The sequence below is a fragment of the Hemicordylus capensis genome, chromosome 1 (genome assembly GCF_027244095.1).
Source record: "Hemicordylus capensis ecotype Gifberg chromosome 1, rHemCap1.1.pri, whole genome shotgun sequence".
In the NCBI taxonomy this organism is placed as follows: Eukaryota; Metazoa; Chordata; class Lepidosauria; order Squamata; family Cordylidae; genus Hemicordylus; species Hemicordylus capensis.
In genome coordinates this window covers 48,346,376-48,373,609 of record NC_069657.1, presented here as the reverse complement: position 1 = coordinate 48,373,609, position 27,234 = coordinate 48,346,376, and the positions used below count along the sequence as shown (strand labels likewise).

General features: G+C 41.8%; 1 protein-coding gene across 4 annotated transcripts in view; it reads left to right on the top strand.

The window, feature by feature from the left end:
- Positions 1-27,234, top strand: part of ESRRB (estrogen related receptor beta) — a 304,059-nt gene that overhangs the window by 133,768 nt on the left and 143,057 nt on the right. For 2 of the 4 annotated variants that reach the window (XM_053286428.1, XM_053286427.1), the window contains exons 1-2: positions 5,209-5,293; positions 11,415-11,477. The exons of 1 other annotated variant lie outside the window; for it this stretch is intronic. In XM_053286428.1, the coding sequence (XP_053142403.1) occupies positions 5,244-5,293; positions 11,415-11,477 (113 nt within the window). In that variant the 5' untranslated portion in view covers positions 5,209-5,243. Of the gene's footprint in view, positions 1-5,208; positions 5,294-11,414; positions 11,478-27,234 lie in introns of those variants that run through there. One more of the 4 variants, XM_053286431.1, reaches the window with a different exon arrangement.

Here is a 27,234-nt window from a genome sequence, read left to right as displayed (position 1 = left end):
ATCCTGGTGTGGAAAAAGTGTTCTGAGTTTATTGTGTGACTCTGTGTGCACATATGCGCATACAGTGGTGTAGTGGTTAGAGTGCCTGACTACAACTGGGGAGACCTCAGTTCAAATCCCCATTCAGCCATGATACTAGCTGGGTGACTCTGGGCCAGTCACTTCTCTCTCAGCCTAACCTACTTCACAGGGTTGTTGTGAGGAGAAACCTAAGTATGTAGTACACCGCTCTGGGCTCCTTGGAGGAAGAGCGGGATATAAATGTAAAATAAAATAATAATAATAATAATAATAATAATAATAATAATAATAATAATAATACAGTGGTTGGCAGATTAACAGATTTAGTGTGCAACTTCCCCGTGCATTCCTCAGGAGAGTTCACGCACCAGGGCGGTCTCTAGTTTGTGTGGGGCCCAGGGCAAAAAGAGTTTGTGGAGCCCCTCCCCCTCCCCCGATGAGTGAATACAGCAAGTCCCCAACTTACAAATAGGTTGTGTTCCAAAAGTTTGTTTCTAAGTCAGATGTTCCTAACTCAGAATACATATAGTTCTCAAGAGCAACAACTTGTCTGTATGTGTGGGCTGGCGTTTGTAAGTTGGGGGCTTCCTTGATGTAATATCTTATGGAGCTGTGTTTGTATTTGTTGGATATTTGTAACTCAGGGAGTGCCTGTATTGTTCCAGCCCTGCCAGAACCAGAAGAATCTCTGTTCCTGTAGTGCAGTGTGCCGGGTCTCTGTAAGTGCAAGGCCCTGGTGACCACTTTTCTAGCCCCGCTTTCGGACAGCTGTCCCCACAGCAAGAGCTTACATGTGTCAACCCCCTTCCCCCTCAGAAACACAAAGGTGTGATGAAATGGCTGGTGAGAAAACAAGACTTTGGGACCAGAGGCGTAACTATAGGGGGGGGCAGGGGGGGCATGTGCCCTGGGCGCCATCTTTTCTGGTCATGTGGGGGGGCGCCACCATGACCAAATTCTTTTTAAAAAAATTTTAATTTTTTGTTAATACAAATGTTTCCTGCTCAGTGCAGCAGTGCTGCAGCAGTCAAGGGAGCGCGTCGGTGCCCCCTTCCCCACGAGCGGTCCCTTCCGTGCCACCTGCGCCCCCCCTCCATTGCTTTGCTGCCGCCTGGCGGACAGTCAGTGGCCTGGCTTGGCGGCGGCGGGCGCTTGTGAGGAAAAACCTAAGTATAATGTAGTATGTTGGGGTGGTGGTGGAGGGGCGCCATTTCAGTGCTTGCCCCGGGCGCCATTTTCCCTAGTTACGCCTCTGTTTGGGACACCATTCGCTCTCAGAAGCAGAAGGGATTGTGACTGTCTTGATGAAGTATTCTGCAAGCAGAGGAATTTCCTGCTCTTATTCTTCGAGCCCTCATTCCTCTGCCTTGCCAACTAAATTCCATTAGCTCCGCCTCCTCTGCTCCTGAGTCTGCAAATGTTCCGCTCCATTGAGTTAAACTGGGGCAGTTGAAAGTATTCCCCCTTATTTCCCACCCTGCAAATTTTTGTGAATGTATCTATGAGTTAACCTGAGTCTGCCACTACCTCCCTTTCACGCACAGGTACTCTGGTTACGTGTCCATACGGATAACAACATTTCCAACTCTTTTGGAAACAGATTTAAGATGTCCAAATGTGATTTATTTATTTAACTTATTTGTATACCACCCAAAACGCAAGTCTCTGGGCGGTTTACAACAAAACAATAAAAACAAGAAGTAAACAAGTTAAAACATGACAATTTAAAACTTAAAGTAATATTAAAACTATTAAAAACCATCAAACTATTAAAACAGTATCTAATTAAAGGCACTGGGTGAACAAATGTGTCTTGACTGCCTTTTTAAAAGTTGTAAGAGATATGGAGGCTCTTATTTCAGCGGGAAGTATGTTCCAAAGCCTCGGGACAGCAACAGAGAAGGCCCATCCCTCAGTAGCCACCAGAGGAGCCGGTGGCAACTGCAGACGAACCTCTCCTGATGATCTCAACGGGCGGTGTGGTTCATAGTGAAGAAGACGTTCTTTTAAATACCAAGGGCCCACGCTGTTTAGGGCTTTATAGGTTATATAACCAAGACTTTGTATTAATGACTGGAAACTTATTGGCAACCAGTGTAGATCTTTTAAGATAGGAGTGATATGGTCTCTCTGAGATGACTCAGAGACCAACTTGGCTGCCAAATTCTGGACCAACTGCAGTTTCCGGACTATGTACAAAGGCAGCCCCACATAGAGCATGTTGCAGTAATCCAATCTGGAGGTGACCAGCAGATGTACTACTGTTCTGAGGTAATTTATCTCAAGAAATGGGTGCAGCTGGCATATCAGCAAAAGCTGATAAAAGGCACCTCTGGCCACTGCCTCAGCCTGGGACACCAGGGAGAGGTTTGTGTCCAGAAGCACCCCAGACTGAGAACCTAGACTGTGTGATGTGTTGCTAGATAATGGGTCTTATGCCCTTTTACATTTGTCTCTTTGTTGTTATCATTTCCTGCACAAGCGAGTTCCACTGATCAACAATATTCTGAACTATGTACACTATTCCTTGTTTATGCAGCCTTATTCAGTGCATGTCCTGATCTTGTAAAGTTAGCAAAGGAGATTATTGGATTATATGGGGCAGTGATTAATATAATCTCGCTTCTTTTAAAACCTATGTTATGTAAACTATCATAATCCCGCCCCCCCCCCGCTCCTGGTGTCTTTTAAAAGTAAATTTACTAATTTATTTGAGGACCGCAGATATAAAGACTTAGCATATCAGATTTTGTGAGCTGAATTATGTGCAAAATGACATACCTGCTTAATAGCTACCCCTCACTCCTGCACAATATCTGTTGTTTATGAGGTTGGCATTATCAGCTATGTTTGCAGAGTCAAGACTGCACCATGCTCTTAAATTCTCACTTGCACAAAAGTTATTTTAAAAATAACTTTTAAATCATTTAAATGGGGGGAGGGTAGCCATATTCATTTCTTTATCACAATAACTCTCAATAGAAACTCAGACCTGTCTCACACTTAGTAGAGGCCATTTGGACAACTTGTTCAAGATCCCTTGGTGAGCCCATCCTGAATAAAGAAAACTACTTTCATGGGATTGTCACTGAAAACGGTGAGGCTGACCCCTTCAGATGAAACTCTTTTATGTGCCAATTGCTGCGATAAGCATTCCAAAGCCAATCAATAGTTGTCATTTTTGGGGGCCAGGACTAACTTTTCATCTATGCAGGCGGATTCTTGTATGTACACTGAGCATCATATATGATGTCATGACTTTGCAACTGTGCATGTGATGTACCCAAAGCTAAGCACATTTAAGACCACTGATTGCAGTGTGTGCTTAAACATGTGCTTAACTCTCCCACTGAATTCAGTAGCCGTTAGATGTACAGTAGCTGACTGGGTTGTGCTCCTTATGCTCATAGAAGTGCACATTATATTTTATGGGCAGGATCCAGATGAAGTTAGTCATGACGAAGCATCACAGAAATTGATGAGACAAGTTAATCACGACTCACTTGTCCACTTAATTTCAATGGGACTTAATTATGGCTAACTTAGTCTGGATCCTGCCCTATGTTTGTATACCTCTGTGTATGCACAAAGCATGCATCCATCTCCACATAATGGCAGGTGCGTCTCTCTTTAGAGCTTGCATGTTTTTCTGCACCTTGAAGTCCACTTTTTATACATACATGGCATGGCAATATAAGACCTCGGATGGCACTTTCACTTCAGGGTCTAAGAGCCACGTGTGTAAAACTTGTGTTACTCCTCTTTACACCCTTTTCATTTTCTCAAAGCAAAAGGATTGTATGTAATGGGAGAAAAGACAGACAAGAGTCGAATCGTTGTATTTGTGCTGATTTGTATTTCTACACGTTTTCGTTTTGAGACTGAATTTGAGACCAACATTGCCGTTAACACTCAAGATGTCAGTTTCTTGTGGTTTGTCGCTAACAGACACCATCCTGAGATAAACACTTCTAAATTGAGAGGTTTCTCTCTCTCGCTTTCTCTCTCTCTCTCTCTCACACACACCAGTTCAGTTCGGTCAGAGGTTAGGGGAGCGCGCGGGAGGTGACAAGTTAACGCAAGTTAATTTCAAAAGTTGCCGAGAGACTGACCTTTCAGCGCCTTGTCAGCAATCGGGAAGCCGCCAGCCAGGACTAAGGCCAGGAGGACCCGGCGTTTGGGGTTGGTTTGCCGAGCTCCTCTCTCTGTGCGTCTAGCCGTGAATATGATCCAGGCAGACCCTGCCCCGGTGGTAGGCGCAGAATGCCTACCAACGTTGCCTTTTGGGGAAGGGGGGGGGAGCGGGGTCAGGATCAGGCCCCGCTCCGTCTTGCTTAGCCCTCCGCTTTCTCCTCCTCCTCCGGATGGTTTCAGAACCCCCGTTTTGCAGCTGCCGGCCCTTCACGCGACTCTCTCCCCTTCCCAGGAGACCCTTTCCCCGATTCGTTTATCTGTCTTTCTTTACCGAGCTCTGACCGAGAGGTGCCAGCTTGCAGACTTGGCCGTTCCTTTGCCCCGCACGCGCGCACCACCCACATCCCCAGCGGCGCCCAGCTCCTGCCGCTAGTTCGGTCGCGCTGCAGCCGGGAGAAGCCTCCGCTGAAGGGGGACCGCGTGTGTGAAGGTCGCCCGCCACCGGCAGTCCCCAGCCCAGATCGGGAGCCCTCTGGCAGCGTCACCACCGCGCCGCTCGCGTCTCGGCTCCTGCGGTGGCGCGCGGCGGCTGTTTTGGCCACGTGTGGGGATGTGGGTCTCACTCGCGTTGCCCCCTGCCCTCCCTGCACCTCGCTCGCTCTCTTTCGCCCCCCCTTCTCTGTCACTTCAAGTCCCACCCCTGAGAGGGAGCCAATAGCAGCGGTGCCATATTCATCCGTCTCTCCGTCTTAAAGCTACAGTGGGGGCATGGAAATCTCTTGTGCCTGCGCGTGTCCTCAGCTGTCTCCCTTCTCTCCGCTTGCCTCAGTGTGATTGGATGAGTGCGAGTGTGTGGATGTGCTTCTCTTTCTCTTTCTCTCTCTGTCCTGGGCTCTCTTCCTCTCTCTGTCTCCTCTGCCTCCCCCATCTATACCCCCCCTCCTTCCTTTTCTTTTCTCCCCTTCCCTTCTGGTCATTTTCCTTGGTTCCTCTCTCTCTCTCTCTCTCTCTCTCTCTCTCTCTCTCTCTCTCTCTCAGTGTGATCTAGTCGCTTTTCTTTGCCAACTGGGAATGCTAAAACAGAACTGATGGACATTTCCGAACTTTGCATCTCAGACCCTCTCAGCTACCACAACCAGTAGGTGCCCTCGTTGCTTTCTTTCTTTTGAATGTTGCTCTTGCTTGATATGGAAGTGACAGGACATCGTACCCAGAGACGCACCGCGGTGCTGACTTGTGTGTGAGCTGCAAAACGGGAAGAGGGGGTTCCTTTAAACTTTTCCCTCTCTCCCTCTTTATGTGAAGAGAGAACCCGCCGCAGCTGCCCCATCTCTTGGACCGAAAGTGTGCAAGCATAAGAGGGGGTGTGTTTGCCATGAGCACTGCCCCTGAGCAAGAAGGATGCAAATCCCCATTTAGATCAAGTCTAGTGCTCAGAGAGCAGGCTAAGGTAAAAGGAGGTGTTCTTGTTTGGGCTGACTTCTGCTGCACCGCTCTAATGATCATATAACTTCTTCCTCTCATTTCCTCGGCATGCATGTTGATTAAAATAGGATGCTCACATCCTTTGCTTTCCAAATCCTGCCTTTTTGTTTTATTATCAGAAATTTCTACTTGGATTTCTTAATGTATGCCATGACATATAATGCCCACACTCATAATAATAGCTATTTCTTTAAAAAATCTGAGCTTTTTATTGTATTTTAGATAAGCTTTATTGTCTGAAATGCCTGGGAGAAGCAAATGCTTGAAGCCTGTCCTTGGGGCAGCCAGTCAGTGTAGGAATGGTGTGAGGAACAGCGGAGCAAGTATCCCGAGCTGGGACCGGTGACAGACAGACAGACTGGGATCTGCTGACATTCTGTTTCTTTGTATGGCGTGCTTGGAAGTTCCAGGGTGATGATGCTTTGTGTGAAATGGATTTAGCAAAGCAAGGTGGAGCCTTGCGTGGAACTTTGGAAAGTGAATGAATCTCACTTGTCGTTTGTGTCCACTCCACTAGTGTGATTCATTCTGGAGTCTGCTTTTCTTTAAGCCAAGTCTCCTTTTGTATGTTTGTGTTCTCGTCTGTGTGAAGCTTCTGAAGTCTCTGTGGTGTCAACTAGCTGAAGTCTCTGTGGTGTCAACTATCACTAGCTGTATCCTCAGCCTGTATCCTCAGCTATCTTTTGAATAGCTATACCTAAACAGGAGTTAAATAAAAATAAATACATTTGTTGGCGGGGGGGCGGGGGAGAGACAAGTTCTTCCTCGATTGTTGACATCTCTCTTTCTCCTCTCATTTTCTGAATAGCTGTCACTCCTTCTGTCATCTTTCATTCTTATTTTGGCTCTAGCTCCCTTTAATGCCAATAAAATATATTAAGAGCCTAATGTTTGCTGGGGTCCCCTCCCCATGAGTACTACTTTAGGTCATGCCAAAACCACTTTAGGATTAATAGTGTCATATTCAATCTTTTAAAAAAAACAATTTTCACCAAACAGTGCATTAGAAGTAAATAAGGGCTCATATACTATTTGATATTTTATTACCCATCTGATATTTTACTAAAAACTAAGCTTGAAAAAGAGAAGAGTGATCTCCTTTGAAAATAGAGTATTTGTTCCTTTCTAGGCAACTGGCACTGTGTTTTTCCTCCTAACTCCCCCCACCCCCTGTTCACACAACCTACTTGTAGAATGAAGGAGACGAATGCCAAGCCACAAAATAACCAAAATGGATAACTTATCTTATTCTTTTTAATGGCTTGTATAATTTGATGGTGCTAATAGAAAGTTGCCAGCAATGCTGTGCCTAAAGCAATTTCCCTGCTTTACTGTTAACTTGGTTTCATATTAAAGAAACAAAAGTGGGCCCGGGGATATGTTGCCACTAAATGTCCTGGTATGAAACGGGTGGATGGAGATGCAGAATTCTTTCAGTTACTAAATGCAGTTTTCCCAAAATATATTTTTGGTAGAAGATGTATTTTAGCGAAGGCAGTATGAACTTAAAATTTCTTTTTAAAATTTGGGCTATATTAGGTTCAGAAGTTTTAAGAAAATAATCTTAAGAATTGTTTTTAAATGCTCATGAACTATAGCTCGAGAAAGTATGGGGCAAAAAAAAAAAGCATGGGATTCTGAAAAATACTATTTCAGAGTGCCATTTCTGCTTTTGTTTACACTCTTGTAGAACATAAATATAAGCTAAGGCCAACTACAGCTATGTGAATGGTAATTAATTTATTAGATGTAGATCTGTGTAAATAACTACCATATAGGAGTAATTTTATTATCTGCGCGCACGTGTTATCTGTCACGGGTTCCCACTATGAACACACAGTTGGATAATTTCCACAATTGTTTAAATGACACTCCTTTAATTTTCTGTAATATTATTCTCATACAGCAAAATGTGTATGTGGATTTGTAACATTTAAAAGAAGTTTCCCCTTCCCCCTTTACAAGACTGCTTCGTTGTAAAAAGTGTGGGTCTGCTGCCGATGGCTAGTGCCTATCAGGTGTTCTGAACACTTCTCTGGAACTTGCAGATTAATATTGAGAAAGGCTGGTGGGAAGAGGACAAGAAGTCATCTGTGTAGGTTTTAGAACGGGAAGGAAAACTGTACACATTGCTGATTTCAAATCCTATGTTGAATTCAACTATGGCCTGGCTATGCTGAGGAAATTAGCTTCTATTAAAAAATTCATGACATAATACCCTGGATTTCACCTTCTGGGGGTAGGAAAAGTTTTTCCTTTTCCCTGCCTGATCAGAGGTGTCTTGATATGGACACATTAAACAGCATTGAAAAGGGAAGTTATTGCTTTGTTATTGCTTTGCATTGTTTCTTGAAGTATGGGCTCATGTCCCTTAAGTGGCATGAACCTGAACATTTGTATATCCTGTTATTAACTGAATGTTTGTAGAAATATTTTGGACTCATTTGTAGACAGATTTTGTAGTTGCTGAAATACATTAGAGAAAGTTTACCTGTGTGCAGCCTGGAGAATGAGATCCACATTGGAACCTTTTGTAAAAGTAGAGTTAACAGGGACACATTGAAAAGAAATGAATCTTTAGTTAATATTGCAGGTCAAGACAGGTGAAGTGCATTACAATTAGTTGAACTGTACTGATAATGCCTGTGTGCAATCTGTAGTATGGATCAGTATGTGTGCATAAATATGTATGCTGTCCAGATATAGCTATGCATAGGTCCATGCATATGCATCATGCATGTATTTGAGTTTGTAAATGTAAACCCAGAATATATCCTTTAAGTTAAATGTGGCACTTTCCTTCCTTTAGCATTAATGTCACAGCTCCAGATGTGGCCCCCTCTGCTATTTCCTTTTAGCCCCAGCCTCAGATGTTGCTAAGACTGTAGGAAGATACCCTTTGCCATTCCTAATCAATAGCTTGTATAGAAGAATGGGACAGACTAAGGTTACTATATTAGGAACAAATAATGCCACATTGGTGTATCAAGGCATTCTGTTACAGATGTCTGTTACAAACACATACACAACCCCGCTGGTAAAACAAAAATGAACAAAATGTTGGCATGATAAATATAAAAATGGCTAATAATTTGTGAAAAGGTGAAAAGCAGTAACTATATTTGTGCGCATAAACGACCCAGATTCAGAGAGGTCAGTATGTTTCCACTTGTTAGTCAATACAGGAATAAACTCAGGAGCCGGAGAATTAATTTGAATTTCTTTGCCATTGTTTTTGTTGATCCTTATCTGCAAACCAAAGAAATGTTAAAATGTGACTTGCTTTCAGAAGGATTACTGGAGCACTTGGCTTCTGTGAATGAGTAGAAATAACTGTCAGAAAGGCTGAATGGAACTGCTTGAGTTCTAGGCACTCCTGGAGATCTAGAATTAGGAGTGCTTGCTCTTTTTTCTGTTCCTTGAATGGGACTCTGATCAGAAAGACTGAATGAAGCTGTAGGTTGTCCAGGCACTCTCCTTGGAAGTTTTACAATAGGGAGTTGTGTGTGCTTTCTTCCTGGCAAAATAATTCAAGAAGAGAAGCTACAATGCCAAGGAACGTGCTTAGATGAGTTCCCTGAACAGGTTTACTATTATGTAGCTGGGTCCCTTACCAAGAGTCTCACTAGCCTTGAATGTGAAAGGAAATTGTTAACCTTTCTTCTGCCTGTCTTTCAAATTCTACTTTTTCCATACCAATTATTGAACATTATGGAAAGATCAATTTATTATTATTTTAGAAAAGAAACAATTGGACAGGGATCTTTTCATTGTATTGACTGGAAGTAATCAATATATATTGCATTTAGCCTGAGAGGGGAAAGACTTTGGAGGGATTGCATCAGAGAAAGTTGCTGTGATAGAAATTTCACAGCACAACCTTGAGGTTTTGCTTGTAATCTTCTGCCCCTAATTTTCTGACCCTATCTCATCTTCTTCCCTATTCTGTCATAGTTTTTAATTTCAGTGACATGTTAGATAAATCAACACTTATTATTTAATCCTTCCAGTAAGAAAAGTCATGCATGCCATCATCCCAAAGAATGGAAATATTCCTCTTTTGGATAGTATCACTTCTAACAGATGATAGAGAGAGAGAAACTGTGTAGAACCAAGGGTCTCCAATGCAGTGATAAGTGATCTCTTGTAAGCGTATCTAAATGTTTAGGTTGTGCTTACGCAGGGAAAGAGCAGAAGCAGGACAAGCTGGACATGCTCATGGGTCAGCCTGTTCTATTCTATGCCCATCCCTTGAGGGGTAGAGAAATGCTGATGGTGGGTAAAAGCTTATGGTAGACCCTGGAGACCCTTTGATGCTCCTCCAGCTTAACCAAGTGAGCTTGAGGTCCTTTGAATTTGTTTTGCAGTTGTACAGTGGAGAGAGTTTTATGATGTTGATTTGTACACATATGTGCATGTAGGAAAATAGTTTTGGCATTTATAAGGTATCAGACCCACAGCACCAGGCTTCCATCTTATCCCCTTACAAAGCATGATGATAAAGATGCTGTAGATATTTTCATAAATTTGGTGGATGTTTGTTTAAGGATACCCCCACATAGCAAAGGTCAGTTGAAACTAACTCTAGCAAGTAACCAGAAAAATAAACCATTTCTATTTCTACTCTTTAGCATTAATAGGTGTAGTTGTAATTGCCTTGTGAGATAGAAACATACTTCACATGTCTAAGATGAAATTGGAATGTTTTTGGTGATCTATTATAATTTATCATCATTTACAGAGACTTGGAGGAAACATTTTAATTTACAGAGAATGGCTTTGAGGAGTTCATAGACATTAAGGTAGTGGATTGGCCTCTTGTCTTTAAAGCTCTTTTCTGCCTCTTCCCAGCACTAGGGCTGCCCCCAAAGTGGCCCTTCTGGCTGAAGGTCTGGTTATTTTGTCTGCCAAGTAACACTTGTGAGCTGTGCTGCTAGAGGCGGAAAGGTATGCTTGGTTGAAGTGGAACACACTGTAGAATAATACCTTTGTCATGTTTGTAATTGCAAATGTAATTAGCAAACAAGCTTGGGAGGGGAGGATTAAGGACTTGGAACTTTCCTTGCACATGATTTGACCCTGTGTTCACCAAGCAGGAACAGTGTGCACTGCTTAACCCATGCCATTTGTGCATTTATTTCCTTGGCATGACTGCTGCTCCCAGGTTGCTTCTGTGTTGGGGTGACTTTCGTTCTCTACATATTCCCCTATGCTTTAGATCTCTTCAGAAAGAATTGCATGTTGCCCATTATGAAAAATAGAATGTGCTAATAAATCTTAGCTCGCTGAGCAATTTGGTGCTGCTCAAGACGGCATTGCTATGAATTGTCCAGTTGTGTTTTGCACAGCCAAGTTGCAAAAAGCAGGTGGCAGACTATATTCACACAACTTGTGCTAGTGTTGCAACCCTGTGGAGGTGATGTTTTCTTCTTCCTCTCTTTGCTTCTCTGCTTCTGCTGCGTCAGTTAGTAGCAGGTCAACCCCCGCCCCCGCAAATGGGAGAAATATCCACATTTAGATGTGGTAATTGCCTCCCCTCCATTTCCAAGCCTCATGCTAACTTTTTCAGCCTATGGAGAAGAGTATCTTGCAAACAACAGACACAGCATCCATTCATAAGAAAGTCACAAACTTTGAGTGGGTCCATGTACAGAAGGTGTTTGCTTTCTAATGCAAATTTCATCGTACTAGAGGTTCTTTTCTGTCCCTTTTGTCTGCAGTATTTAAGTTGCAGTAACATGCCATGACAAAGCTGTTTTTGTTTTGTTTTTTAGTGTGAAAGGGAATGGATTGAGAATAGAGAGAGGCGACGTGTCTTGTCCGATTCTGCACTGCCGGTGAGGCGTTGATTTCTAGGGTACCTCCATCATTATTACATCCTGTTTGTGGGGTGGCTGGGAGGAAAGGGAAGCCTCTTCTGTGTTAGGATAATAGGTAGGCTACCAAAATTTGTAGCCACATGTTCCCTCCTTATTCCATAAAGATTATTTTCCTATACTTTAAAAATAATTGTTGGATAGTGTTCAGGACCTCCAACTGGGAGTATCTTCTATTATGACAAAGAAGATATTCTCGTACCTGTCTAGTTGGCTGTATATATTTCACTTGCATTGTTCTAGCTGAAGATTCTCTGTTTTTTCTTTTCTTTTTACACCTATATATCAAGACTTTTTCTCTTAGGGCTATCTCAGAATGATGCTGGAGAGGAAATTGTCCTCTGATTCAAGAATCAGGTCACAAGAATGGCTTCAACAATGAGTACTTTTCAAGTCTAACTTTGCATAGGATAGCTTTTTGAAAAGCTATTGTTTCTTCCCCAGAAAAACACAGAGAGAAGGAAATGACTGAAATACATTTTTCAGTCATTCATTTTATTTTGTATTGATTATAAAAAACTTTTATTCTACTTTTTTGAGCAGAGCAGAGCAACAGATAACAAAACAATAGTAGAACATTAAATTAGCAAGAAAAACAGCAGCAAAAGTAATGCCAGGTCGCCACAAATATAGAATATAGCAACATTTCAATGAGAAGCAGTGGGGGGCAGGTAGTAATTATTTAAATGGGAACAGCTTTTACAGTAGCAGCAAGAAACAGATCTAAACCAGTCCGAAGGGCCTCTGGAACACCCAAGTCTTCATTTGGCACAGGCAGGAGATCAGAGTTTACTGTATTTGTAAAACGGACAAGGGGCATTCCTTTTCATACTCTATTTAGGTATGCTCTACAGACCAAGCAGATATCATATTTTCTCTTGTATATGTATCACTTTGCAGGTCTGGAAAACTAAATATGTATCTAATATGTTTAGCAAATTCCTGGCACCTTTCTACAAATCGGGCTTTCTTTTTTGAAATGCAACAAAACATTAAGCGATAGTGCCTATAATTGATTATCATAAATCTACCTATATGACTCTTAAGAACCTGGGTATTCATTTCAGGGCAGAAAGCTCATTTAAGGAAGATTCTTCACATTGCCGTATGGTGGTTATTGGATTAGTCATGGAGCTTATTCTAGAGGAGCTTTTCAGATTGTTTCTGCTTTTTAAAGGTTTGACAATGCATGCAAAAGCAAAATTGTTTCTGAGTCGCGGGATCTTCTTTGACGTTGATCTCCATATCCACACAGTGTGCATTTTTAATGTGAGAATTACTTCCTTTAACTAACGATGATGATGATGATGATGGTGATAAATTGTTTAGATGAATCTTTGCTCAAAATTCTGCTTGTAACTTACCCCCACCCAAGTTTTACCTACCTGGGCATTTCTGTCCTTCATCTCTTTCCCTTATTGCTTCATTCAACATCTCAGATGGTTTCTATTTTTATGCCATTTTCCTTTTTGGTAGCTGGGGAGGGGGAGGAGTAGGGGTGTTGGTGCTGCATGAGATGCTGATAAGGAGTTCCTGTGAAACCTGAAGCCTTACTGTCCATTGCCTGCCACACTTTAGTTGTCAATTTGGCATAGTTGTCTCTTGGGTGGAAAAGACTATCTGAAGGGAAGAGGGCCCTCTGCACAGCTGGCTGGCTTATTGTGCGGAGATTTCCAGACAATCAAATAGTCTGCAATGCAGTCTAATCTGGGACCAGAGGTGAGGAGAGAAGGCACTGCTTGCTGTCAAAAATGGACTTCCAGGCATGAAAACAACTTCAGGAAGGACTTCCTGGACTGATGTTCTAACAGCCCTTAGAAAGGAGTTTACCTTTGACTCCTCATGAGTGCTTTTCACATTAACAAGTTGTAGAAACACATCTTTTTGCAAATGACATCAGTTGGTACTGATGTATTCACACATTAATTTTTATAAGCTATGGTGGGTAATTCCGCTTTAAAATAAATGTATGTATGGCTGCACCTCATGCAGGTAGCACATCAGTGATAGGAAAGAATGTGTTTTAATTATTCCTAAGTCTGCGTAGCATGAATCTATGCAAATGAATTAATTCACTGTGTCTACGTTGTGTCTACACAGGTGTAGACTGTATATAAGAACTGATATATATGCAAATCAGTGGGGTCTGTACACACTATGTGTGGTATATTCAGGCTTGTATATACAGTATACATGTCTATGCATCTAACGTGAATGTACCTAGTGCATCTGTATCTGTACAGTCTGTGTGTATTGATATCTTTAATATATTAACTGGAGGAATAAAATAAACTTAATCTTACCTCCTTTAAAAGGTGGGTCTGAATCAATGCTTATAAGAGACCTTTAAATGAAAGATAACAGAAGTGCAAAGTAGTCTATAGAAATATAATGGATGTATAGTTTACTGGTAGATGTTGTTTGGTAGGTATGGAGCAAATATAGCATGAGAGCAGGTTGTATTCTGGAGTTTCCTGAAGCGTCTTTTGTAAAAATGCAAGTAGAAGAGAGGAAAAGATGCCTGGTGTGTATGCAAAATGAGAGCAAATAGCTGTTTTATTTTGCTAAGAATCAGGCAAGAGGACTGAGGATTATAAATCCAGAAATCATGGTACTTTGATATTTTCATTTGGATCAACTTGGACTCTTCAGGAACTTTGTGGGTTTAAAATCCTTTTGCACATTTAGTGTTTAATGTGGAAAACTGAATATGCATCTCACCTGGAATCTATCACATTTTAAAAGACTGTTCTTGAGTACATTTTGTCACATCAAACAGTGTTGCTGTTTTAAGTTATAAAAGCCAGTTCTAATGAAAAACAACAAATATGCTCCTTTGGTCTTTGTAATTCTAGTTCTCAGAGAATAGTGTAGTAAGAACCAAAATGATATCTGTGCCAGTTTCTTCTCAGAGTTCCCCATCCCTCCAAGATACTTTTCTGTTTTGACAGAAAGTGGGTCCCTGGATCTGTTTGATCCATATATATCTGAAGAACACATATGCCCAAACAATGTGGTATTATATTTGCAATCTATTCATTTGCTTTTTTTCTTTTCAATCTTCACTAAGGAATTTAGAGAAAATAGTCCAAACACTCTTTAATTGTTGATTGAAGAACGCAAGAAGGCTGTTCCTTCTCTGTCGGCATGAAGCTTCTTTGCCTCAATCTGTGCAAAATGTTATAGATTCAATTCCCCTGTTGGCCCGAGAGTTAAAAATTAATTCATGAATAATAAAAACCAATCAGTCTTGTTGAGTTTAAGAGGGATTAGAAGAGAGGTTTTTGTACAGAAGCAGTTATATATCTTGGTGCTGATGTTGTTGGGCTATTAGATATTGTATTGGGTCTCGCTGGTTTATCTGATAACAGTACCTGATTTGCAAAATACAGTTGTTATCCTGATGACTAACGAGCCTAATATCGGATGGATTAACAGGGGTCATGCAGCTTGTGCCTGTTACAAGTCCTCAGCCTCTTCAGAGATAATTCATTTCATTCAAAAGCATTTGGTAGGTAAAGCAATTGCGACAAAACATTATTAGTGCAAGAATAGGTCTTGCTGCTGTCGCTTAATAGCTAGATAGGGCTTTTGAAAGAGGTTTAGAGTTTTAATTCTCATTGAAATTCATTTAGGGATTCTGATATGCACACACCCACGGTGCTTTCAGTGCCACACTCTGTACAGTTTTATTCAGAGTGGTTGACATCCTGACTAAAGGATGTTGCGCTAACACAAGGCTGTCACACTAACTACTCCACTAAGTCTGGAGCTTGCATTCCAGATGAGCATTGCACTAGCGCAAGCTTGTGCAATAAGGTGCACATCCTGTACTATGCCTGGTGTGGGGAATGTTTGTGCAATTGTGTGGTCCTGGTTTTGACAGCTGTGCAGTTTTCTTGCAGTGGTGCAACTTTATTTGATGTGTAATTGCAGTCAGAACTCTAGGATGTTATCCTAGAGCAGTTACAGTCTAGCACACCTACACTAAAAAGCAAAATGGTGGGAAGGCTTTAGTGACAGTAGTTTTAAATCCGGATATCCCCGCTTTTGGAATACATTTTCTCCTGTGCCAGGAAAGTTTGGTACAGCATAGGAACCCTGCCCTTTGCTGAGCCCCCTGCACCAATTCAGGTCTCAGGTGGGGAATCCCTCCTCATGACACTAGGGACTAGCTGCTTTGCCCTGTGAAATGCTCTGCCCGAATGATCCAGTTCCCTGTCTCCCATTGACAAATGATGACTGCTTACCCGATTCATTTGCTCACAGTCGGCTTTGAATTGTCACTTGGAGTACAAGTGCTGCAGCTTTCCCTAACCTTCACCTCACTTCAGAGAGAGGGCATGCACAAGGCATCTCTAAAGCATCCCCTGAGTTTTGCTTAGCCAAAGGGTCAACAGATTTGATGAACCTGCTAATTGGAGCGCTTCAGACTCCCAAGTTTAGGACAGATGTGAATCAAAACATGAACGCTGCAAACTTTTGCAGCCGTTCTATTATCACACTTGTGCTAATCCACGTCTTTGTGAGAGACAAAGGAAAACAGTGCTCTTTGGGAAGCCCTGATATAGTAGTCCAGTGAAATATTCACACTGACTATTTCTGTGCAACTAGTATGTTGAAGGGAGACATTTTTTTAAAATTGATGATTATTTTTTTACAAATGGTAGTTTCTGCCTTGAGATTTAATTTTCTTTTTGTTGCTGTGTTGCTGATTGTCATTAAGGCTACCACCTGATTAAAGAAAGCTTAGTCGATTAATTGTATGAGTTTTAATCAATTTATTAAATTTGCATGAATTTGCATATGGATAAAACAAGGCTTTTGAATAAAAAGCACAATCAGGTTTTAGAAGAATGCATAGACATATCATAACATGTACCTCTTAGAAGAGGCATTCCTTCCTGTATGAGGGTGAAAAGTAGGAAAGTCTCCTCTGAGATGGTATCTGTCTCCCATTCTTTTTGTATAGACTTTTTTGAAATGAACTTCTTTTTTAAAAAAAGAAAAGACTTCCCAAGTAGTTAGGAAGTTTTTGTTTTATTCAGTCAAAAGGGTTTTAATTTTTAATGTTGGTTTAAAATGATTTTAATGTTTGTTTAAATGATCTTAATTGTTTTAATGTTTTAATAAAATATGTTAAAATAAATAAATAAATAAATAAAACAATTATTTAATTTCACTAATCAAATGATTAAACATTGCAGGCCTAATTATTACATAATTGCACAGTAGTGAGCATCCCATTACTTCTCCTAAACAGCTGCAAATTAAGAGGTTTAAGGGATGTCTGAGATAGGAAGGCTGCTTACATGACCAAAATCCCTGGTGGCTAGGGAGAGCTTGGGGGGAAGGCAGGAGTATACCTACCACCCCCCCCCCCACATGTCCAAGGTGATCCTGGTGCTCTGCTGCTTGGCCGTGCACACGATTGCCAGTGTGGTGAGTGGCGTGACGTTTTGGAGGCTGGGGAAACACTGCCTGGCCTCCCAAACCCCCACAATGCACCATGTGAGGAGCACAGTGCATTGGGGGATTCCCCCTTAAGCCGCACGCTCTAGGTGCCCGGCTCTGTGTCTGTTCGAGCTGCAGCCAGCCCGAACAGACACACAGCGAGGATCCCCAGTAGAAGGGCATGCTCGCACCCTTCTCCCTGGGTATTAGCCCAGGGAAAATTTCTGGGCTACCCAGCAGGGCAGTGCCAGGATTGGCCTCGATCCTGGCGCTTCACACGAGCAGCCCTACCCTGGTCGGGCTGCACAAGTGTGGGTAGGGCTGCTCGTGGGAACAACCTGTGAGTTTTAAGACAAACTGGAGGCACTGTCTTAGCTTTCATTGCTTAGTCAAAAGTGGTTTTTAATAGTGAGATGACATTATAGTTGTATTTACAAGTTACGTTCAAGTTACATTCAATGCAATCTGTGTACAGTGTACTCAAGTACAATAACCATATGTATGTACGGTATACTCTCGTACAGTTATTCAGATATTATGTTCGGTGCATGCACAGTAGTATGCTTCCTATCTGTACTCTGCCTTTGACAGGACCTGTTTCCAGGAACACTTTCAAAATGAGCGTGAGTACAGTTATTCACACAAGTTATTGTGCTATGAAAACCGTTATTCAATACGGTTATTCACACAGTTATTCACACCAGTTGCACACATGTACAACTTCATGTCTAAATAGGGCTTCCTGTCAGCTGAGAAGGTAGGCAGCATGATGGCCTTGGATATGGCACACTGAAGCCAAACTCTGCAAGAAATCTACTTCTGCAATTGTTATTTTTAAGACCTGAGGGGATTTTCACAAGAGACATGGAAGAAGTTAGAACAACCCCTTTTAGTCTGGAATGCACCACTTGTGATTGTTAAGATATAAAGTGTGTGTGTGTGTGTGTGTGTGTGTGAGTTTAAAACCGAATGTCCATTCCAGTCAGTTTTTCATTCAGTTTCATTCAGTTCACCTTTTTAATTCGGTTTATCAATGTGGGTAAAGCAAAGTGGGGGAGGGCAGAGTCACATTAATATGTCCCAGCTTGTGAAAGCATCTGAGGATAAAATGACTGCTCTTCTAAGAGCAATGCAAATGTAGAAAAAAAACCCCCAGCCTTATCATTGCAAACAATCATACACAACTTCAGTTCCAAGGGGTGATAATGGAAAAATTGCCTTTGGCTAGGCATTGTTGCCGATGCCGGCTTTGCATGAAGTGGTGTTTTCTATAGGAAGTATGATAACTCTTTTGATTTGGTGGATGTAGACTAGTTCCCGCTTAGCATCTTTACAAACCTCTTCAGAATTGCTTGACTTCTCATTGCTTTTCTGGTTCCTATGCTTTAACAGCCACAGCATGTGACTGCGGAAGGGCTCTACAGCCCCCTACAGGACTTGGCTGACACTTAGAAACACATGGTTTAATTTCGGCCCAGCGCAGAGGCATGGGTGCTGTTGAATTGCAATGGAGGGTCAGTCATAGTATTCCGTTTACAGATGTAATCCTGGGAGGTAATGAAATTAAACTGTGGTTTGAAGAGTAAAATACAAATTCGTCTGCCATACTTTGGTGGTTGTTTAATCCTTGTCTCAGGCATAGAATCCTAATGCTTGAGGTGGCAAACAGATTAGATTATTTTAGCTGATTTATCTTGGCTGTCTCAGGATTCTGCCCTGCAGAGTGTGTGTGTGTGTGTGTGTGTGTGTGAGAGAGAGAGAGAGAGAGAGAGAGAGAGAGAGAGAGAGAGAGTCTTTTAACTGGTACAATCTCATTTTGTCTGGTATGACTACTGGACATTATAAGCTGTTTATTTACCCATTTTTGTCTTGTGTAAACAGCTGACCTTAGTAAATGTGTGCCTACAGAATAAACAGAGTATGTCATTGTCTATCTGAACTCATTTTAACTTTATTAATATTTGGTACTTGTTCCCCACTGCCCTTTTCCTTAAGAGAATGTATTTCTCAGCCCAGATGATACCATTCTACAGAGTTTTCTTTCTTTTATTATTATTTAGTCTACATATTTTTTGTCACTCTTAATTTTTTTATATCCTCATTTCCATGCTGAAGAATTTCTTCTGCTTATGTTTTTATGCTCTTCATTAAATTCCTATATTATGACTGAGTTCATGTTTAATTCCTATATCATCATCATCATCATCATCATCATCTTCATCCATATCTATGGCAGCTTACAAGATCAGGTTCAGGTGTTGTCTTGCTTTATGGGCCAGGTAAACTTCCTGATAACTTTGGTGCTTTCAAAGTTTTGGTTCCTAACAATGTGATACACTAGTCCCTTATGGAGAACTCGTCTGTCTTTGCTAAATGACAAAGTCCAGTTAGGGTAACCCTAATCCTAATTTTTAGTGCAATCCTAAAGATCTTTACTCAGAGGCAAAGTACGCTGAGCTCAATGGGACTTACTTACTCCCTAGAAACTGTGTTTAGGATTACGGCTTCAGACGTCATTTTTATTTTTTATTTTGCCATTGTATCCTGCAAGGTATTAGTTTGTGCTCTAATCTGAATGCTCAGTTTCTGCCACTTATAATGTATTCCCTTTATTCCTGTTTTTCTGTTTTTGCCTTCTGGGTGTATTACCTGAATCAGACAGCATTTTAATGTTTTATATTTGTGTGGCTAACTTCTCAAATTACCTTATTCTATTTCTAAATAGTGCTAAATAAGTATCATTTGGCTTTATTTTTTTATTCTGCCTAGGTCCTTTTGTCTACTGGTCAGTCTTTTTAACGTTGCTGTTCATTTTAAAGAGAATGTGGATTGCTATCCATACTGCACTTTATCTTTTTTAAAAATATTGAAAGTTTTTTTCTGCATCTGATAAATTTGTGGTCCCAGGATAAACATTTAGGGTATAATCTTGCAAAAATTAATAACTTCTGAAGTCGCATTTCAGTGGGAGACTTGGCACATGATTAAATCTCTCTCCTGAAATCCGTGTAACTTGGAAGTGCTTTGCTTGGATCATGCCCTTATTGTTTTTTCTACATTAATTATTGTTTACAGCTCTAGGTTTAAAACACACATGCCTCAGTCTAACAATTCATTAAGAGGGAACGGATAGAAAGGGGTGGGTGAGTGCTTTCATAACATCAGACAACATGTTATTACTTTAACATTTAATGCAGTTGAGTTTGGGAGAAAAATATATTTATAATGCATCATGAATATGATATTGTTGCAGTTTTAAAAAACAGGTACAGTAAATAGTATTTCAGGAATTGTTCACAAAATCTGTTACTGTTGCTAATTTTTAAAAATATATTTGAGTCCCCTGACCCCACTATGTGGTTCAGCAAGGTTCTTTTATTTACATCCAGGTTTTCTTTACCTTTCCGATTAAAAGAAATATTTTATAATGTGATTGAATATTTCAGTTATTTCTGTGTTATTGCTTGAATTGGTAGAGGAATTTTCATTTAAAAATCCTTCTCATGAAAAGTTCCCTTTTCTCTAAGAGAAAACATTTTTTTAAGGCAGACAAACTTTCATTGTAATTACAACAAAGAGTTTTGTGGCAACTTAAGGACTAGCAATATGTTTATTTTAGCATAAATGTGAAGTAGAGCCCACTTCAGCAGATGCATGAAATATTATCCTCAGTTTACAGGTATGTGTACACACACACACACACACACACACACACACACACACACACACACCCCTACCTAGAAAGGCTTGCAGTTTACAAGGATATGAATTTCTCATCTCTCTGAGACTCCAGTCTTGTTCTAGCTTTAGGAGATCTCATTCCACCTGCGTTTCAATCAGAGAGTTTCCCCACATTTTCCAGGACATTAATGAATTTTTCCAGGGTTTTGGATTTAAAAAAAAAAAATCAGATTTGGAATCTACTTGCAAAAATGGCATGTTTCTATCTTTCATGGTTTGGTCTGGGAGTTTCATGTCAATCAGCGAGTGATTCAGTGAGGGCTTGCAGTTTGCAAGCATATTAAAAGCTCTCTGTGACTCTAGTCTTTTGCTATCTTAATGAGGTATTGTTCCCCATGCTTTCCAATGGGAATGTTTTCTGGATTTTCTGGGAAAGTAATGATTTTTTCTGGGATTTGGGATTTTTTTTTTTTGTGGGGGGTAGTTTGGACAAGGTCTGGAACCTACCTGCAAAAATGGCATGTTTCTATCTTTTGTGGTTTGGTCTGGGAGTTTCACGTCAGTCAGTGAGCCCTTTCTCATGATAAGTGATAAGGACTTGGAGGTAGGTGGTGGGGAAAGCAGCAGAAGCTCGACTTCCCCACAGATGATCTGGCTACCAGTGCTGGGAAGGTCAGAGTGTGTGATCCCGCATGCCCAGATGCTCCGCTGTCCCCCCCCGGCAGCGTGGAGGTGCTGGGGTCGAGATGCATCATCCCGCCTCCAGAACTCCCACAATACACCACTATGCAATTGTGCAGTGCATTGCGGGGATCCCAGCCAGGAGCCTGCTCCTGTGTTGGCACCACACGATGCCAACACATGAGCATTTAGCCTGAGTTAAGGGCGCCCTCCTGCCCTTAACCCTAGCTAAGCAGCGGGCTGCCTAAGTGGGTTTGCTGCACAGCTCCTGGCAGTTCTCACGCACAGACAAGACCAGGCTTGGCTTCCTTAGACCGTTCTTGGCTGTGCATGAAAACAGACTCAGTGAGTCAGAGAGGTCATTCACACAGTCAAAAACTGTATTCTACCTGGGTTTGGGAGCTGTGTGTGCTCCCAATTTTCAGATGTGTAGAAACAAGGTAAGAAGAAAATCTGGGTAGAAGTGAATGTGTGGAAGCAAGTAGGAGGAAAAGCTACCCAGGTTTTTTTCTGCCTTGCTTCCACACAACCGAAAATTGGGAGCACACACATCTCCCAAAACTGGGAGCACACACAACTCCCGAACCTGGGTAGAACACAGTTTTTGATTGTGTGAAAGACCTCAGAGAGTCAGAGTGAGAACTGCTGGGAGCACATGCTCATATGTCGGCGCCGTGTGGCACCAACTAGGGGTGTGTGAGCAGGTCAAGGTCAAGGCTCGGGGTCAAGCCGAACCATCCCTGGTGCTGCTTGACCCTGGACAGAATTCAGTCAGCCCATTCGGGGGGTTCGTGGACCTTTTACTAATTTTTAAAAAAATAACTTACCCCTTCTGGGTTATTCGCAATTCAGTCTCACCGATGTAAATTTCTTGTATACTTATGTGACCATACGTCTTATTTGACTGCATTATGGAGATTCTAGTAGGGTGCTGAATTTGATCCCATTCACAGTACGAAATCAACAGTGATAAAAATAGATCTTCCAGATAGAACTTCTCATGCTTTCTTATACTAAAGTCAGTTAACCAAAGTAGTTTCTGAGGATTCATTCAAACACTTTTGACTCATTTAGGAGGAGAAATCAGTTCTGTGTCGTGCACCTTGGTAAAGGACTCAGTTTACTACAAATAATGGCTGCTTTGTATTTGGTTATTGCATCTGAAAAGATGTAAGATCTACTCAGAGCTAATATAGTATAATGTGATGGATAATAATTCAAATGGAACATTTCACTGTTGACAATCCTTAGATGAGAGCAACTCCATCCCAAGTCTGCTCAGTAAATCTGGTCAATTTATTTATTTATTTTAGAGATGCTTTCAGGGTTACCATTCTCTTCTTTCATTTTGATGGCATGAATAGAGAAGGGACCAAAACAAACAAACAAACAAACAAACAAACCCACCCACAGTCTTTGCAGTATCGGAAGAGTCAGATAAAATAATGCATTAAGTCTCACACTCACACTGATGTTATAAAAATTCCCTTTTTAAACCCCTTCCCTCCTTGCATCTTAAGAGTGCAAGGGGGGGGGGGAAGGACATGTAAAGTAGTTTTTATGCCTTGGTCCTAAGCATATTTATTTGAACATATATTTCACTGATTTTCCCCAGCCCATAGCACCATATCCTAAGAACACATCTTTCTAAGGGTTAAGAATGGGGTGGCAATATTACTCAAAGTACATATGTACAGGGGCGTAACAAGGCTGGAGTGGGCCCAGAGACAAAATTTTTAAATGGGCCCCTCGCTGATACACATACAAAATGGGCCCCTCGAAGCGTGAGGGCCCCCAGGCAGCCGCCTCCCCTTGCCTAATGGTAGTTACGCCCCTGCATATGTAACAGGTAAAAGAAGGAAGAAGGGGGTGGTGGGATTGTTGCTTGCTACTTTAGCTGTTGCAGCAAGCTTTTGCTTGTGCCATAGCAGCCTGATGTTGAGGATACAATCAAGGCCGTAAGACTAGCACACATTAATTCTGATTCCACTAAAGTAAATAAAGATTTAACATAATGTATGTGAGATCAGAACTAGACTATTGATTATCACATGTTCACAGTAGGGCCTGGATTTTGGAGGGTTTTGGAGACTCTCTTGCATGGGCAATTGACTTTTGAAAATCCTAAGAATTCCAGCTTTCTGGTCCTCATGACTGGGAAGGAGACAATGGAAAGAAAATTCAAGCGCATAGGGTTTTTCTAAACCTTTGTTGAACCTATATAGCAACTTATTTTAATGAGCCAAATTAATGACTGACATGATGGAAAAAATTACTCAAAGCCATCCAACTGAAATTAAAAGAACAAGTCAGGCACCTTTTAATTTCAGTGGGAGTACTCTGAGTAATTTTCCTCATGTCAACCAGTATGGTGCAGCAGATTTTCTGGAAGACCATTCTGAGAAGAGAATGACAGACCCATAAGGGACAGGGGTTGGGTTTCCTGGCAAGCCCTATTACTACTAATGCTTTCCTTTCACAGCCTTGTTCCATTTCTGGACGGCCAATAATGGGAGGTGTGGGGAGGGCAGGTGCCATTGGCCCAGGAGCCACTTGCTGCGGATCTCTTAGCTTGGTAGAGGGAAGTCTGAGAGATTCACTTGGCAAAGCTCTGCCAGGTGCATTTGTTGGCTCAGATCACCAGCTGCTCCTTTCGGAGTTCAGGTTTCACGCTTCCAGTGCATGAAACGATTCCTTTGGCCCTTTGGGAGTAATTTGGAGTGTGTTGGAGGAAGCTCCAGAGTAGGAACTGGGGAATCGTTTGCATTGCTAAGATGCACAAAGGACAAAAATGCCAAATGAGGTGTGAGAAGACATGAAGTGTGAAGTCGCTGAAGTTGCAAAGAATGTTATTACTGGGATTTTTTTTAAATATACACACAATTGAGATGAGTAAAGGAGAGCTCAGGTACCACGCTGCACACTGGGCAATGAAACAGGAGGAAGAAGGAAGCCCATAGCAGGGGGCAAGCCTATGCAAAGGCTTCAGAGAGGGCATTATATTCTCCCTGTGTATTCTCACTGAACAAATCAATCTAGAATTTTCACTTGAGGCACAAATGACCAGGCTCAAACTATCATACTTCAGACATATTATGCGAAAACCCAGCTCCCTTGAGAAGTCCATAATGCTGGGAGAAGTTGAAGGAAAGAGAAGAGGACAACCAGCAGCAAGGTGGATGGACTCAATTATGACAGCAATGAATGCACCATAGAGAGACCTTAAAGGCCAAGTTGAAGACAGATCATCCTGGAGAAAATCTATCTATGTGGTCGCTAAGAGTTGACACCGACTTGATGGCACTTAATCCAATCAATCAATCAATCAATCAATCATTCTTACTGCAAGATGTAATGGAACTTTAAAGAGAAATTTCAAATCCAGGCTGCAAATTTATAACATTGAATGTACTGCCACTAAATGGAGCTTCATAGGAATTGGACAGTGAAAAAAGGTGTTGAGCAAGGCAGTCTACCTCTCACCTTTGAGTGGATATCTGTTCAGCAGAAACTCTAGTTTGTGTAATTAGATCAGTCAGTAACTAATACAGGAAACATATGAATGAGATACACAGAAATACTGGCTGACATGATAAGGAAAATTACTCAAAGTAGTCCTATTGAAATTAAAAGGACAAATTAGGCATTGCTTAATTAATTTTTAATTTCAGTGAGACTACTTTGAGTAATTTTCCTCATCATGCCAGCCAATATCTGGAAAGGCTCTGGAATGCTTTGCAGATTTTTTTTTTTTGAGGCTATAAGGGGAGACAGACATTGATAGAATGATTGATGGAAGCTGATAATTATTTCTGTCGTGAATCTGAGTGAGAATGAGAATGGAAAGGTAGTAGGCATCATGCATTCTTCCTTCAAGCAATATACCTTTACTTGCTTAATTGTTCACTCCTCCTTTAAAGCAACAGACCATGTTCACTGCTTTGGTGTTTGAAAAGAGGTGAGGGCTGACCCCAGATCTGATATAGGGACAAATAGCTGGAAGTCAGTCTATTGCTTCCACGCATTTTTTTTGAAACCAGTCAATTTTCCATATGCCATAGGGTACATTTTATAAACAATATACAGTCTCAAGGAGAATGAGGCTTCCATTTCAAGATTTACAGTGTGGCAACAGATGGCAGTTGCTTAATGCATTATAATTATGCTTGCTTAGTGAGGCTGGTAGATTAAAAAGAGATGGGTGTTTCTTAAAAGTGGGCAAGAATTTGTGGGTATGTGTTCCTGAATACATTCGTGTACGGGAAGATTGGGGTTAAGGATTGTGTGGCTGAAGGGAGAATGATAAAGCAAAATATCATAGGTAGAGAGACCCAGAATATGCAACACTCCTCTCTAGCCTAAAATCAACTCCTTTAAACATGACAACAGCCCTGCTGGATCAGCCCCATCCAGTCCAGCGTCCTGTTTCACACAGTGGCCTACCAGATGCCTCTGAGAAGCCCACAGGGTACAGCCTAGAGCTGATCACATGCCCTCTCTTTTACTGTGTTGCTACTCATTTTAAAAATGGTTATTATAGATCTTCAACATTTTAAATTAATTCAGGATTGATTTCAATTCAGGCGCATCACATATAGTTCAGGACCACTCGGCTGGCAGTGGATTCTCCAAGAAGTCTGGGGCAACAGGCTATGCTCTCTTTGTCACAATGTGTGAAGAGGGCAGCCAGCCAGACCAGTCAGGGATTGAGATGTGGCTTGGCAGTGCCCCACACAGTTTGCCACATTCATTATTTGGTAATGTAGGAAGCTGCCTTATACCGAGTCAGACCATTGGTCCATCTTGCTCAGTATTGTCTACACTGACTGGCTGCGGCTCTCCAAGATTTCAGGCAGGAGTCTTTCCCAGCTCTACCTGGGGCTTTTTGCACGCAAAGTAGATGCTCTACACCCAGCTACAGCTCCATCTCCAAAGCTCTGGCCCCACCCGTTCTATATTCTCATTTATATAGAGAAACCCAAATGTTCTTGGTACTTGATGGTTCCAATGGTGTCATGTCGTTGGTGAAAGCAGATGTTTTGGCCACCTACTGCAATTGCATTCATGGACCAGAAAGTGGCTTTGCAATCTAGGCATGTTGAGCAGAACTGTGTCTATCCTGAACAAAGTAGAGTTTGGTATACTGTACTCTTGTGGACTACTGGAAGACTTGCGCTTCCCAGTTCCATAGTTCCATTTGTGGTTGCATGTTTAGAATCACTGTGTAAGAAAGCGCTGTTGGGATTCCTGTATTAATTAGCAGCTGGTTGGTCTCCAAATCTGCCAGCTGCCAGAGCTGGAATCAGAAGAGATCTCCACATCATAGAAGTGCCTGCATTCAGCATGGGCTCCAACATGAGCTAGGGCCAGAGGGAGACAGTCTGGCACTGAGGGAACCCCCAACAGGTTACAAATGGGGAAAAACACACCCAGTGATCTAAAAGGCTTGGGCATGGTTGCGATCTTCTCTGAAGGAGCTCTGTCTCCAGGCATTTGGCCTGCTTCTCCCTCCTTTCCCTTCCAGCCAGTGCTGCAAATCTGATTGGCTGGCTGAGTGAGGGTGTGGCCACACCATGCTCAAGGTTGCTTTTACTCTCCTATTATTTTTTCTCCAGTTTCTTCTTTCACAAAGCAGCCTCTCTTGTTTCCCTCCTGTCCTGTAGCAAAATTATTTTGGAATGGCGGTGGAGGGTGGGTGGGTTTGAGATGAAAACCCCTTATTCTGACAGTGTGTATTTTTGTACACGCTGCCGTTTTGTGACTGACCTCCACAAAGTGCTATTTTGCGCTAATAGCTCCCAAGGCTCTGGCAAGAGGGAAAGGGAGAAGGAGAGAGCGCGAGCGTTACCTGCTAGAAGCCTGATGTCTGCCCACCCCAGGCCGTGCTAAGACACTGCCGGGC